This window comes from Phyllostomus discolor, chromosome 4, assembly GCF_004126475.2.
Source record: "Phyllostomus discolor isolate MPI-MPIP mPhyDis1 chromosome 4, mPhyDis1.pri.v3, whole genome shotgun sequence".
NCBI classification, from domain to species: Eukaryota; Metazoa; Chordata; class Mammalia; order Chiroptera; family Phyllostomidae; genus Phyllostomus; species Phyllostomus discolor.
In genome coordinates this window covers 136689244-136705294 of record NC_040906.2, presented here as the reverse complement: position 1 = coordinate 136705294, position 16051 = coordinate 136689244, and the positions used below count along the sequence as shown (strand labels likewise).

Genomic DNA, 16051 nt, shown 5'->3' with positions numbered 1-16051 from the left:
TGCCATTCTTTTAATGCTCAAATTATTCACAGTGTGACCACAGCCCTTCAGACCAGCTCCTATCTGTATTACAAATGTCCTTGTTTATCTGTGAGCACTTCTCTGCTCTTTGGGGAACAAAACATAATTTACCCACAATTCACCTATGCCAGACCTGGAATCAGCTGCTTCTCCAAGGAGCCCCAACTCCTTTTGGTGAAGAATGGTATTTACAAAGCAAGACCTGTGTGAAGTGTTGCTATGGCTGCTGAGGTGTTAATACTTCTAGGTTCTTTAATCATGAGTTCATATTGAAATCTCATTATTTTGTTTTTATTTCAAATTAGCTTATTGAGGTAAAATCCACGTACCATAAAATCCACGTACCATAAATACACTTATGCATTTAAGTGTAGAGTTTGCTGAGTATCAGCCAACACCACATACACCCTTGTAACTATCGCCTTGTCAGTTTTCACTGCTTACAGCCTCTAATCTGCTTTCTGTCACCATAAATAAGTTTGCCTATTCTAGAATTTCATATACAAAAGTGAAGTAATACAATATGTAGCCTTTTGTCTGGTTTCTTTCTCACTTGGCATTGTGTTTTTGAGATTCATTCATATTGTAATGAATATCAGTGGTTCATAACTTCTTATTGCAGAGTAGTAATCTATTGAATGGATATACCACAATTTGTGTATCTACTTACCAGTTGATGTACACTTGGTCCATTTCCAATTTATGGGTATTATGAAGTTTAAAACTACTGTGAACATTTAGGTACATGTTTTTGTGTGGACATATGCTTTCATTTCTCTTGGGTAGATACTTAGAAATGTAACTCCTAGGTCATATGATAAGTATATTTTCTAACGTTATAAGAAACTGCTAAATTGTTTTCCAATGGTAGTATCATTTTATACTCCCACCAGGGATGTATAAGAGACCCAGTTACTCTATATGTTCACCAACACTTGGTATTGTCAATCTTTTAAATTTAGCCATTCTAGTGTGTTTGTAATGGTATTTTATTGTGGTTTTAATTTCCATAATGATTGATAATATAACAGGAATTTCCAACCTTTTGGTGTCTCTGGGCCACACTGGAAGAAGAGATGTCTTGGCTGCACATTAAATACACAAACACTAATGAAAACAGATGAGCAAAAAAGAAGGGTTTTAGGTAAATTTACAATTTTGCTTTGGGCCACACTCATAGCCATCCTGGGTCACGTGCAGTCCTCGGTCCATGGGTTGGACACTAGAATATCTTTTCATGTGCTGGTGGATTATTTATTTTCCTCTGTTGAACTGTTCATTCAGATCTTTGGCCCATTTTTAATTGTCCACAATGGGTAATGCTACTCATGTTTTAGGTATTTTATTGAACTATAAGAATTTTCTGTGTATTGTGTGTATTCAGTCAGATATATGTTTTGGGATATTTTCTCTCAGTTGGTGACTTACTTTAATTTTTTTAACAGTATCTTTTGGAAAGTAGAAAATTTAATTTTGAGTAAATTAAAATATTCCAATTTGTGGAATATTTTTTAGGCTCTACCTAAGGAATTTGTGGCTACCCTGCCTATCACAAGAGTTTCTCCTATATTTTATTCTGTAAGTTTTTTAACTAGTTTCTGTGTTTAGATCCATGATTCCATTTTACATTCATTTTTTATGAATACTGTGAGATATAGGGCTTAAACTTCTCCCTTTCTCCCTCTCTCTGTCTCTCACACACAGATGTCCATTTGTTTCAGTACTGTGCATTAAAAAGACTAATCTTTCCCCCATTGAATTGTCTTGTTACCTTAGCCAAAAAAACTCAACCAGCTATCTTCGGGAAGGAATATTTCTGAGCTCTCTAACCTTTTCTGTTTATCTAAATGTCTGTCTTTATATTAGTACCACATCATCTTGATTACCGTAGTTTTATAATGAGCAGAGAGCCCAAGTGAGCTCCTCCAAGACCGTCTGTGCCAGGATTCACAAACTCATCTGTCTTCAAGCACGTGATGTAATTAAGTGAAGCTGGCCACATGGAAGCAGTATTACATTATTTGTGTTAAAACTTAAAGGACTGTCCTGGCTGGTGTGGCTCAGCTGGTTGAGCATCATGCCGCAAACTGAAAGGTCACTGGTCTGACTCCCAGGCAGGGCACATGCCTGGGTTGCAGGTTCCGTCCTGGTCAGTGAAGGCAACTGATTGATGTTTCTCTTTCACATGGACATTTATTTCCATCTCTTTTTCCTTCCCTTCCCCTCTCTAAAATAAAAAATTAAAAATAAAACAGAAAAAACTTAAAGGGCTAAAACTTCAACCTGATTTATTTTTATGTATGTCCCTTTCCCATTATTTCTCATGGTTCTTCTTTCTAATTGTGTCTTTTATACACATACTTTACATATTCAGGTCACAGGAACATTCCTGATTTCTACACACACAACAATGTTGCCTCCTGGCTTCCTAGAAATGCATGACTCATTGGGTGTGTTTTCACTTCCTGCTTTGGAGAGAGGAACGCCTCCCATGCAGCACAAGCCAGTAATGAACGGTGACAGGTGCGTGGACTCAGCCCTGGGGACTGTGGCAAACAAGGCAGGGCTAGCACTGCTCAGAGGGACTGAGCCTCTCAGTCCAGAGTTGCAGTGGTATGGCGGCGGGGGCAGGGGGGGCAGGGTGCTGTCTCGTGTGCCAAATTTTCAGAGAGACCTTAAATCTTCGGATTTTTAATATGTCTCAATTTAAAACTAGAAATCTGCAGGCCAAACCAAACTTTCCTCCAGGGCCACGTGTGGCCAGATGCCCCAGCCTCTGACTTCTGGTCACACAATAAACGAGAGCATAGAAAGTGAGTGACACACTGACCTCAGACTGGAGAATGGGTCTGTGTCATACCTGACCGAGGTGGATAGAGAAGGAATGCTTGCCTTGGACACTTTTGAGAGGGATTCCTTTTTGCTCAGTCCCTTCACCTCCTCCCCTCCCCTCCACCTTTAACTGTCATCCTGCTATCTATGAGTTTCTGTTTTGCTTGTTAGTTCAGTTTGTTCATTAGATTCCACATATGGGTGAAATCATATAGTATTTGTCTTTCTCTGACTGGCTTATTTCACTTAGCATAATGCTCTCCAGGTCCATTCATACTGTCACAATGGATAAAATTTCCTTCTTTTTATGGCTGAGTAGTATTCCATTGGGTAAATGTGCCATAGTTGTTTTAACCACTCATCTATTGATGGACACTTGGTCTGCTTCTGTATCTTGGAGATTGTAAATAATGCTGCAGTGCACATAGGGGTGCTTATGTGCTTTCAAATTAGTGTTTTGAGTTTCTTTGGATATATTGCTAGAAGTGGGATTGCTGGGTCAAATGGCAGTTCCATTTTTAATTTTTAGAGGTGTCTCCATCTCAGTGGCTGCACCAGTCTGCATTCCCACCAAGAGTGCAAAAGGGTTCCCCTCTCTCCACAGCCTCACCAGCACTTGTTGTTTGTTCATTTATGGATGATAGCCAGTGGATTAAAGACTTAAATGTTAGACCCAAAACCATAAAAATCATGGAAGAAAAGATAAGCAGCAAAATCTTGGACATTGCTCATAGCAATGTTTTTTCAGATATATCTCCCCAGGTAAGGGAAACAAAAGAAAAAATAAACAAAATGGGACTCTATCAAATTAAAAAGTTTTTGCACAGAAAAGGAAAACATCAACAAAATAAAAAGACAACCCACAGAATGGGAGAACACATTTGCCGATGCATCTGATAAGGGGTTAATATCCAAAATTTATGAAGAAGTTAACAAAACTCAACATCAAGAAAACAAACAACCCAATTTAAAAATGGGCAAAGGACCTGAATAGACAGTTCCCCAAGGAGGACATGCAGATGGGCAATAGACATATGAAAAGATGCTCAATGTCACTAATCATCAGAGAGGTGCATATAAACTGCAGTGAGATACCATCTCACACCAGTCAGAATGGCCTGCAGCATTTGAGTTCCTTTCTTCCTGGAAGGCTTTTGGCCTGCTGTCCACATTGGTTAATGCTACTCATGCTGCAGGCATAGCTCCCTGATGTCCTCAAGGAAGTCTTGGAAGGCCCCAGGTCAGGTCCAGTTCTCTGCAGCTGTTCTCACAGCAGCAGCGTGGGTCCTAACAGCATAGCACTTATGTAACTAATTTCACAGGTAGTTTTGTCATTGCTCCCCCAGCCCCCAGCTCCAGAACATTGGCTTTGTAGGCAAGGGCCATGTCTGCCTTGGTCAGGGACTAGTGCAACACAGCACTGGGCACACATTAGGTACATGGTAGATATTTAGTGAATAAATGCAGGAGGAATGGAAGAAATGTTATGCCAGTGGCATAGGAGAGGGGTTGAGAATATAACATTAGCAACATTTCTGCTTTCTAGAAGGCTCAACTCCTTTAAAGTAATTAGCTTGTGTACCTCAAAAGTTCATGCTGTGGATGGTGGTATGTAGAAATCAAAATAGGAAAAAAAAAACCCCACAGAAGTCCAGGGCAATATAAAGTCATGTGAAGGACACTGGAACAAATAGCACGAGCTGGGTAACAATTAGTTGAAGGAAATAGATGGTGAAGTCATTCGGGGGCAGTTGCAAGAAACAGAAAGAGCAGACATGACGTTAATTTCCAGACTTGCTCCAAAGAAAATCACAGTGTATTGGATCGTGCAGATGTCGCTTCTGTGTTGGAAAACGACAGATGTCTGTGGGCAGTGAAGTTGGAAAGGACCCCGGCTCGAGGCCATCGCGCCTGTGTTCCTCCATCATATCCACACTGCTCTTTCCTCTAATTCACTGGAGCCTGTTGGATTTGGGGTGGGTTTGCTTCTTTTCTCTGAAATTACTAGTTTAAAAGGCAGGATACCAAGTATAGTGTTCTTTATTGAAATTATAATCCCTGAGGTTGCCTATAGCATTTTAAATTTCAGAAGATCAAGAACTTTATTCATTTCCCTTTGGAAAAAATAAAGTAAGATTTCACCTAATGGTATGTCTTGAAGGAAGCTGAAGGCATCTGTTTAACATTTTCTGTTTTACTCTAAGGGCATTATGATCACATATGTGTGATCTGAAGTTTTGCAGTCCCTGGAGCTGGCTGTTCGCCATCTTTCAAGGAGGGACTGAAAGGATGCAGCTTAAAGCTGCAGGAATAAGGTTGGCTAAAGAAACAGGAGCTGGTTGTTGCTAAGGGCCGCCAGAGATCGGAGTGCACAGTGGGTACCTGCTGCCCTCCCGTTGCACCACCTGCCCTCTGATGGTTTAAATGGCATTTAGTCCAGAGGAGTGTAGAAATGTACCAAATGTGTCTTTTACATTTTTATTTATTGATTTTTAGAGAGAAAGCAATGGAGGGGAGAGAGAAAGAGAGAGAGAGAGAGAGAGAGAGAGAGAGAGAGAAACATCGATTTATTGTTCCACTTATTTATGCATTCATTGGTTGATTCTTATCCATACCCTAACCAGGGGTCGAACCCACAACCTTGGTGTATCAAGATAATGCTCTAGCCAACTGAGCTATGTGACCAAGGCCCCAAATATATCTTTTGTGTCCTTTTAAGTTGTTGGGTGTATGGAAATGACTCTGCTAGCAGTGACTGTGACTGGTTAACATTGCTAAGCATGTCCTGGTGGGAGGAATAAATGACAGAGTATGGCGTTGAATAAATAGGAAGAGAATGCCTTTGGGGATCCAACCTGTTTGTAACTCTTACAAGTATGTGCACTGCTTCCTCTTTATTTTACTGTCCAGGGCTTTACTCTTTGATTTCAGATCAGAGCTCACGCCAGGCACCTGAAAAATTGTGCCTGTTACCTAACTGCTACTTTATGTTAAGAAAGTAACAAATCTTTTAAATACTGAGGATATTTTTAAGTTCTACGAAAAGGTTTTACTTTTAACAGGGACAGTCATTGTTATGTTTTCACCCCTCTCCCAAAACCATGTGGCTGCCAAGGAACGCTTGCAGAGAAAAGGACACACAGCAAAGGATGGGTCCCAGGGGTGAAGTGAAGATGTTCTGTAAATAGTGGTGCTATTTTCCTTGGAAATGTCTGGCCCACTCTATATAGCGCTGTGGTCGTGTTCTGAAGGGCTATGTATCTGATTCGGGGTGAAGCATCCCACACTGAATCTCCGAGCCATGTGAACATGGCAAGGGCGTCTGAATGTGTCTGAAGTTTCAAACCCTCTAAATGGCAAACTTTTTTAGTTAGCAGACTTGGAAACAGAATCCTGCCACTTCACTTGCATTCAAATAGTCATCACTTCACCTCTAACACCGTGACATTCTGAGGGGGAAAAAAGTGCGAACAAGTGTTAGTTCTGAGATCCTCTCAGAAATTTGGAGTGTGCTAAGCAAAACTTTTTTTCTAACAGGAAACTGACACAGAAATGTTAAGTTTTGCTTCTTTGACTCTTCTCAGTACCCGGACCCCTAGGCCATTCTGTGGTGTGTAGACACAATCCCACGTTGTCTCTCTGACCTCACTTGCATGGAAAAGCCTGCCATGAAACATTTCCTTGTTTCCTTACTAGTAGTACCATAGCTATGGTTTATCATATTCCCTTTAATGGTAGTTCCTCTTTTTCTACTTTGTAAAAATGTTTTTGTCTTCTGTTTGTTTCACTGTCTATTCTCCTGTTTGATCATGAGCTTGTTCCTCGCACATCACAGGCACACACTGATGACACTGATGGCTTGTGATGTGTGGCCCGCATTGCAGTTACTCGCCGGTGCTCACATACATACTAAGAATTTCTCGGCACCTGCTGTGTGCAGGGCATGGCCTATGCATTTGCAAGAGGACACCCAAGTCTGAGGTGGAGTCTGCTTACCAGTGTTTCACAGATTTGAAAATTTAGTGCGAGTAGGCAAAACCAGTTTGTGAGCTGAAAAATCATAGACATTTTAAGAGAATAGCAAAAAAAGAACATACTGCTACTTTCCATGCCAGAAGGCCATTTTGTTAATTTAAGGAAAAACATATGTATTAGTTTTAACTTGGTTTCTTGGTGTGTTTGGCTTGTTTTATATATAAGACAAAAAAAATGGAATGATTTTATTTTCTGCAATGTGGGAGGGAATAGGAGTCTGAAGGTGGAGTGGGAATGAGCTGTATTTTTGTGAAAATGATAGTGGATTTTCTGGGTTTTCTTCCCCACCAATGGAAAAAAGCTAGGAGGCAAAAGCATTAAATGCTATCATTGATTCAATAGTTAAATCACTAAAATATTGCTGAGAGAAATGAAAGGTTGCAGTAAGTGGAGAGATAGATCATGTCCCTGGGCTAGAAGGCTCAATGTGGTTAAGATGTCAGTTCTCACCAAACCAATGTACAGAAATGGACCCACTGACTGTGGAATTCACATGGAAATGAACAGGAGAACAGTTAAAACAACTTTTGGAAGGCTAACTCTGCCTGATTTCCAGAGTTATACAGCCCTCGTACATCAAGACAGTGTGAAGATAATAGCATCAGAATCACCAGACAGACCAGTAAATCACAGGAGAATGTCCAGAAATAAACTCACACACATAGGAGAACTGATTTTTGACAGAGATGCAAAGGCAACCCAGTCGTTCTGAGACAACTAGGTGCTGTTGGAACATTGACTCTCCACATGCAGAAAAAAGCTTCCATCAGTCCCATATACCATGTATGCAAATTAGCCCAAGTAGATCATACTCTAAATGTGAAACCTAGAACTCTAGTGCTTCTAGAAAGGAGTAGAAAACCTGTGACTTGGGTTGGGCATAGCTGTCTCAGCTGTGACACTGAGCACGATCCATAAAGGAACAAGTTGGTGGATTGGGGTTCTTGAACATTAAAAGTTTCAGCTCTTCAAAAGTCACTATTATGAGAATAAAAAGGTTGAGGCATGGACTGGGAAGAAAATACTTATATATCTGAGAGAAGGTTTATATGTGGGTGTGCGGAACATATTAAAAATTCTCAAACAACAATAATAAGGAAATAAGCAGTACATTTTTAAAAATAGGCAAAAGGTTGAGCAAATATTTTACCAAAGAAGCAATACAGGTAGCAAACAAGCACATGAAAAGATACCCGACATCATTAGTCATCAGAAAAATACAAATTAAAACCATGGCGAAATACTATTAGTACCTATTAGAATGCCAGAACTGCACACCGACCGTACCAAGTGTTGGTGAGGATGTGGGAGCAACTGGAACTCTTGTAAGTGCTGGTGAGAATGTTAAAATGGCACAACCACTTTGGAAAATAAGTCAGCAGTTTCTTAAAAAGTTAAATATATACCTATCATATGATCCAGCCATTCCACTCTTGTGTATTTATCAGGAAAAAAAGTCCACACAGGCTTGTACACAATATGACAGCAGCTTTATCTGTAATAGCCAAAAGCTTGAAACAACTGTCCACTAACAGGTGAATGGATTTTTTAAAAATCAAAAACAAACAACAACAAAAACCAAACTGTGGCAATTCATGCAATAGAATGCTGTTGACAATATAAAGGAATGAACTATGGTTACACATCACAGCGTGGATGAGTAACCATATAGTTATGCTGAGCGAAAGAAGGCAAATCTTAAAAAAATGAGTATACACGATATGATTCCATTCATATGAAATCCTGTGAAGTGCAAACAATGTGTTAGTGATAGAAAGGAGAGAGTGGCTGCCCGGGGTCGGGGGTGTGGAGAGGGCGGGGGAGGGTTGGTTCATAAAAGAGAACAAAAGAAAACCGGAGGTGACAGAGATGCACATCATCTTCCTGTGGTGATGGTTTCATGGCTATATATACATATGTCCCAGTGTATCCCCAATTATATTGCATTTTTCAGGGGTCCCAAGACCACCCCTGTTAGATTATTTACTAGGACTCACAGAGCTCAGCATGTAGTTAAGCTGTGCAGTAAGTCCTCTCTGAAAGTCTTTGATAGGTTCTGTGACTAAGCAAAATCATGTATAAGAAAAACATTTTTGCCAAGGGCTAGTTGATAGAGACAAGAGTTAGGTTCCTGCAGCATCTCCTCCAAGTTCTGACTAAACCAAGCTGAACAAAATGACATTGAGGACAACATTCATCACAGTGGCACGGTAAGGAAACACAGCCGCGTGCGCGAGGCGGAAGGACGTCAGGAAGGGTCTGGAGGCTTCTGCGAGCACACCTCCCGTGTCCTCTCCCTCGCAGGAGGCGTCACACGAGCGCGCCTGCCCCCAGCGAACATGCAGCCTCGGTATGCAGTGTTTATGCCGGGGAAGTCCACGCAAGGGTCAGGGCTTTTATTGAATCTGGCCCACACAGGCACGCCCCGCCCCACCAGTATTTCGGATTCCCAAAGGAAAGCAGGTTTTAATTCTCTAGGTAGGCAAAACAATTTTATAAGTGTAGGAGATTACTTCAAAAAGCAAGGTTTTCAGATGCCAGCCGAGGGTCAGCCTGGCACGCAGGCCTTTCTGAGGATAGTTGGTGTCAGGACCGTCTGTTCTTCCCAGCAGTCAGTTTATACCTCAGTAGGACTGTTATTTTTTTACTTTTGTTTTTCTTTATTTAATCTTTTTTTATTTTTCAATTACAGTTTACATGCAATATTTATTAGTTTCAGATGTACACTCCAGTGAGTACAATTATATAACTTATGAAATGATCATCCCAATAAATCTCACACCCATCTGACACCATGCATAGTTATTAGAATATTATCAAAACTATATTCCCTATGCTGCACTTTACATCCCCATGGCTGTTCTGTAAAACCAATTTATACCTCTTCACTCATCCCCCCAACCCTTCCTCCCGCCCTGACAACCATCAAACATTCTCTACCTATAATTCTGTTTCCAGTTCTGTTTATTAATTTTGTTGTTTAGATTCAATTGTTGATAGATATGTACTTATTGACATTTATTTTTTATTTTTAAAATATTTTACTTACTGCCTGGCTGGTGTGGCTCAGTGGATTGAGTGCCAGCCTGCCAAAACCAAAGGGTTACTGGTTCGATTCCCCAATCAGGGCATATGCCTGGATTGCAGGCCAGCTCCCCACCGGCAACCACACATTGACGTATCTCTCCCCCTCTTTTTCCCTCCCTTTCCCCTCTCTCTAAAATTAAGTAAAAATTTTTTTAAATATTTTATTTTTTTTTTAGAGAGAGGGCAAGGGAGAGAGAAAGAGGGGGAGAGACACATGGATCAGTTGCCTCTTGTACACCCCCCAACTGGGGAACTGGCCACAAGCCAGGCATGTGCCCTGACTGGGAATCGAACCAGCGATCTTTCAGTTCACAGGTGGGTGCCCAATCTACTGAACCCCACACTAGCCAGGGCTATTTCTTGACATTTTATGTTCATATTTTTATCTCCTTCTCCTCCTCCTTTATATTAAAGAAGACCCTTTAACATTTCATGTAATACTACTAGTTTGGAGGTGGTGAACTCCTTTAGCTTTTTCTATCTGGGAAGCTCTTCATCTGTTCTTTGATTCTAAATGATAGCTTTGCTAGTAGAGGAATCTTGGTTGTAGGTCCTCTCTTTTCACTCACTTTGAATATTCCTGCCAATCCCTCTGGCCTGCAAAGTTTCTTTTGAGAAATCAGCTGAAGTCTTATAGGAACTGCCTTGTAGATAATAACTACTGTTCTCTTGCTGCTTTTTAAGATTCTTTCTCTGTCTTTAACCTTTAGCATTTTAATTATGATGTGTCTTGGTGTGGGCCTCTTTGGGTTCATCATGTTTGGAAGTCTCTGTGCTTCCTGGATTACATGTCTATTTCCTTGACCAATTTGGGGAAGTTTTTGGTCATTATATTTTCAAATAGGCTTACAATTTTCTTGCTCTTCTTCTGGGCCCCCCCATAATGCAAATGCTGGTACACTTGAAGTTGTCCCAGAGACTCCATATAGTGTCTTCATTTTACTTATTTATTTTTGTTTTGCATTCTCCCCTCCCCGCCCACCCCCCCCATTCTGATTGGGTGTTTTTTGCTTCCTTACATTCTGAACTGCTGATTTTACTCTTGGCTTCATCTACTGTACTATTGATTCCCTATAAGTATTCTTCATTTCAGTTAGTGTATCCTTCATTATACTTCAGTGGAACTTTTTCAAAAAATGAAACTGGCACAACACAACAGTGATTAATTAATTGGAAAATGGGTAGACTTTAAAAATGGTAATTTCAGATTTGGGGAAGACAAGTGAGATCTTTGTTACTTGGAGCATTCTCTTTAAGTCCTCTTGTTGGAATGAGGTGGCATATTAATACATAAATAACTTGGGATGCTTGGCAAAGGGAGCATCCAATTATTTTTCATCTTTTATAAATTGACTTTTCATTTGAATTGCATTTGAAAATCTTTCCCAAATGTATAATTTTCCTTTTTCTCATTACAAATATCCTTGATTGCTAATCCACTATTTTAACATGGTTACTGATCATGGACTCGGTTCTATAGAAATGAGCGGTAAAGCATTGGTGCTGAGATTATATCACCTCAGCAACAGCGCCACCTCATTGCTGCTGTTGCAAGTACGCCCTGTCCTAGGACACACCTGCAGAGAGGGGTGAGCGGAGTTGGAATCCTGCTGATCTGTTGACCGCTGGGTGGGTAAGCCCTGGGCCCCAGCTTGCAGTGCGTCTGCCAGAGAAAGGGGCACCTTTTTCTAGTTTGCCAACAGTGCTGTGTGGGCTGACTACAGCCATGCTCAACAAATGCCAGGAAGAAGATGGTGGTTTTCCCTAAAATGCTGCCTGGCATCATTGAGCTTTCTTGTGAACATCTCTTTCCTCTAAAGAAATCCAGCAGATTAACCTTCAGTTGAGGGCTGTCTTTAACCAGAACTCCGCTAGGTATGAAGGTGTGCTGGGAGAGGACAGCTACTTCAGCTGCCTGGGTAAGGTGCTTCTTCTGTAATCTGGCCAACTGCTGCAAAAGACAGGCAGATTTAGGGTTTGGTTTTTCTTTTTGTCACTGGGAGGATGGCTGGTGTCTGTTCTGTGGTGGATCCCATTATTAATGTCACCAGCCAAGATTTCTGTGTGTCTAAAACCAATGAAAAATTTAGAGAAAGGCACACTCCTGTGGCTCCTCTGAGTAAACATTTCACTGTTACTGAGTAATAAAGTTTCCTAAAGGGGAACTAAACTTCTCACTTCTGAAGATACAACGTGTTGTTTAAAAGATTCCAACTTGAAACAAATGGGAAATATTTGAGTCAGGTGGAACTTCCCTTAAGTGGTGTTCAGATACTGACACCCACTGTAGTTCCCTTAACCCTGAACCCCAGGCTTAGTTTCCGTCTGAGCGGTGCGTGGCCGAGGGCCGAGCAGATGGACAGCGACTGGGCAGCTCCCTGCCTACAGAGGGTTCTGTCTGGAAGCCTTCAGCTTGTGGAAATGCACACACCCCACCCCTTCTTGTTTCTTCTCCATGTCTCACATTCTTGTCCTCCCTTCAAGTTCCGTTCCCTAAGGAAGCTGAAACCAAGTCTCTTTCCCCTGTTTACAGATGCGAACCACACGCAAGGTCTCGGTCTGGCCGGTGGGCCTTGTCGGCGGGCGACGCTACGAACGTCCCTTGGTGGAAAACGGCAAAGTCGTCGTCGGTTGGTACACCGGCTGGAGACAGACAGGCCTTTCGCCATCGACATGGCAGGTGAGGAGTGTAGAGTTTGCTTCTGCCGGATTGTTCTTACAGGCATTCCCATTTGTACCCAGGCACTAGATGAGGGAAGCTGGAAAAGGCCACTTTGGTTAAAATTCTGGGTCACATTGTGTTTAGCAGATGCACTATTTAAACCTTCAAAACAGGCCCTTTGGTTAATTCCGGTGGACATTAATTTTGGGGGTGACTAGAAAATGCTCCTTCTGTTCCATGTTGCCGCCTGCCCATGCAGCCATCCTCCTGTCCAAGAAATGTCTGTGTGCCAGGTGCTGGGCAGGGCACCGGGGGGGTCGGCGGCGAGAACTGGGCCTGGCCCCTGCCTTTTGGTACCTCTCTCTGGAGGTCCAGCCTTTTAGAATAAATCACATGCTTACTGAAGTGGGCAAAGGGGTTGGGGAATGGGGGCATCTGTGATAGAGTCAACAATAAAAGTAAAGTTAAAAATAGTGATAAGAAATTGACTAACCAATCAATTTGATGCTTATTGATCAATTTAGTGCTTCTTGAGACTAGCTAAAATATAAAATTAGATTGCTGGCTTTTTAAGCATTTATTAATTTTGAGCATAACTGTGCTTTAAAGAGTTTTATTCTCTAACCAAGCAATTGAATGAAATAAGACCCATAGCAGACCACATATTCCAAAATGCTACCTTATCATAGAGTGACTTATTTTCTGTGGGTTATTTGAAATGATGCCTGTGATAACTGTGGAAAGATGAAGTTTGAAACATAAGGCTTAGAGGCAAAAAAAAAAATCACCAACATCTATAACCCAGGACAATGAAGGCAGAAAAGCTTCCAAATTGATCGCATCAATCTTCAGCTCTGGAGCACTGCTCTGTCTGTCAGCCAGCACTTGGCCGGTCTTCCGTGCAGGTTTCTGAGCTGCAGTCAGGCTCCCTCTGCTCAGAATTCTGGTGCGACGAAAGCCGTTCTGACCTGGCTCCATCACTCTCATTCTGAGGATACTGAACGTTTGAGGAAGCAAGCTTAGGAAAATACCAGGAGCAGGAGCTGTTGGGGGAAGCTCTCGTGGATGGCAGCGTGGAGGGTCTGTCGCACTGCATCACGGGAGAAGACGGACTGGGATATTTTTACTCAGTGTCAAACATACACTTTCTGAGGCCCAGTTTGGTGGGACTGTCACTGTGTCTAACTCCAAGGACCGTCTGGATCTCTTACCCTCTCCCAGGCCCCTCTCTCTGCTTCCTCATGGCCCCATCCCTCTTCTAACCCCAGCCTATGCTTTGGTACTCAGTTCTTGCAGCCCCAGAGCGGAGCTGGCATCTCACCCAAAGCATTTACCTGAAGGCACAGAGAGAGTCAGGTTGGCTGGATGCGGAGAGTCCGGGGATTCTCGGAAGAGGCTGTTGTTCAAGTCTGACTTTGTGGCCCTGAAAATACAAGGCTGACCATATCGTGTCCTTGAGAATCAGGGTTCCTGCTGGTGGGACACATGTGTAACCTTGAACAGAAAACATGGCGACCATCAGTCCCAAGTCTGTTGCGTCTGGGACTTCCTTTCCTCATGTGTAGAATGAAGCAGTGACATGAGTGGCTACTGAGGTCTTCTCTAATGTAGTCTTTCTTCTCCCAGCTTCCCACCCTGGGAAGCTTGAAGAAAGCCCAGCTCCTCAGACTCTATACAGGCACGTGAGCAGCAATGCAGCCAGCTGGCAGGTGTTCGGTTCTTACTTGCCCCAGAGCCTTGCTTCAACATGACCTTCCCAGGCACGCCTCCTTACACACAGCATCTCTGCCCAGTACCCTGCAAGGTAACATCAAGGTCAGGGCCACCTGGATGAGTTTTCTTGGGTTTTGCTTCAGGAACTTAGTGTAGATGATTAAATACCCCCCAAAATTGAGAAGACACATGAGTTTTGTGCATTAGACCTGCCTATGACAAATTATCTGATGCACTTTCCCTGCTAGAGTCTCTGGGAAACCTTCTCCTGGCATGGCTGACATTTGGATTTTTCTAAACATTTCAACTAATTTTTTTTAATTAAGATTTGATTTATTTATGTTTAGAGAGAGGGAAGGGAGGAGAAAGAGAGGGAGAGAAAATTCAATGTGTGGTTGCCCCCCCACACCCCCTCCACTGGGGACCTGGCTCACAACCCAGGCATGTGCCCTGATTGGGAATCAAACTGGTGACCCTTTGGTTCACAGGCTAGCACTCAATCCACTGAGCCACACCAGCCAGGACCATTTCAATATGTTTCAAAGCATAATAGAAGACACCAATATGAATGATTTGCTTGTTTTATAGTAATTATCCTGTTTTAAAATAGAATAACTTTCTGTTTCTAAGAAAACAAACTTTTGCCACACTAAATTTTTCTTCACTACACACACAAACTTGCTTTGCAAAATTAGTTTTCAGTAAGTTATTGATATTGATATTTTGGAAAGCCTTAAAGTGAGAGTGATTCGTTGATCAATAATGATTCTGATTTTGAGGAAGTTGTTCTGAATCTAAATCTTAAAATTCACAGCTTTACCTTAAGATTCCACAGAAGACTCATGCTTCCTCTGTGAGAAGAAGGAGGAGACCTTCTGGCCCTTCACGTGCACACGGTACCTCCCACCTCTCGTTCGGGCGACGTGCACCAACACACACACAGTGTCCGAAAGAGAGAAGGAAGCTGGGAGCCCCCACCAGTGGACGCCCAGGCCAGTCTGAGAAGCACTGCTTGGGATGTGGTCTGAGATAGTTGAACAAGCTGGGGTCTCTCTTGGATTCTCACTAGCTGATTAAAACCATGAAACTTAAAGAGGCACAGGTTCACATTCCCACAGCTGTCTTGTTTTTGGGGTGTTGGGCACATTCATGTAGAAGCCCTCAGGGTCTGTCCTGGCTGTATCTCTGTGAAGTCACAGAAGCTTATTGAGTGCAAGATGTCAGGACTGTTAAAGCACCAGACAGTCATGGAGTTGACTCTGGGTCTGTGTTTGGCCAGCTGGACTTTGCAGATGCTGTTTTTTGCTCTCAGATGACGAAACGTTGTTCTGATAAATTATCTTGTAGGCACAGTGTTAGTGGCAGAAGTCAAGATTATTTCTGTTTGCACTGGAGAAAATTTTTAAAAAGTTTTCTCATGATTATTTTTTTTAAATATATTTTATTTGATTAGCTATTACAGTGTCCCCATTTCCCCCCCTTACACTCCCCTCACACCCTGTATACCCTCTCCCACCCTGTAATACCCTCCTCCACCCTGTATACCCTCTCCTTTAGTCATGTCCATGTGTCATACTTATAAGTTCTTTAGCTTCTACATTTCTCATACTATTCTTACCTTCCCCCTATCTTTCAACCTACAATCTATGCTACTTATTCTCTGTACCTTTTCCCCCTCTCTCCTCCTCCAACTCCCCTGTT

The 16051-nt window shown here is 42.1% G+C and overlaps 1 protein-coding gene across 1 annotated transcript in view; it reads left to right on the top strand.

The window, feature by feature from the left end:
- B3GAT2 (beta-1,3-glucuronyltransferase 2) overlaps positions 1-16051 on the top strand; it is a 68063-nt gene that overhangs the window by 23535 nt on the left and 28477 nt on the right. Inside the window, 2 exon segments of the mRNA XM_028508988.2 lie at positions 12509-12623; positions 12626-12655. Coding sequence (XP_028364789.1) covers positions 12509-12623; positions 12626-12655 — 145 coding nt within the window.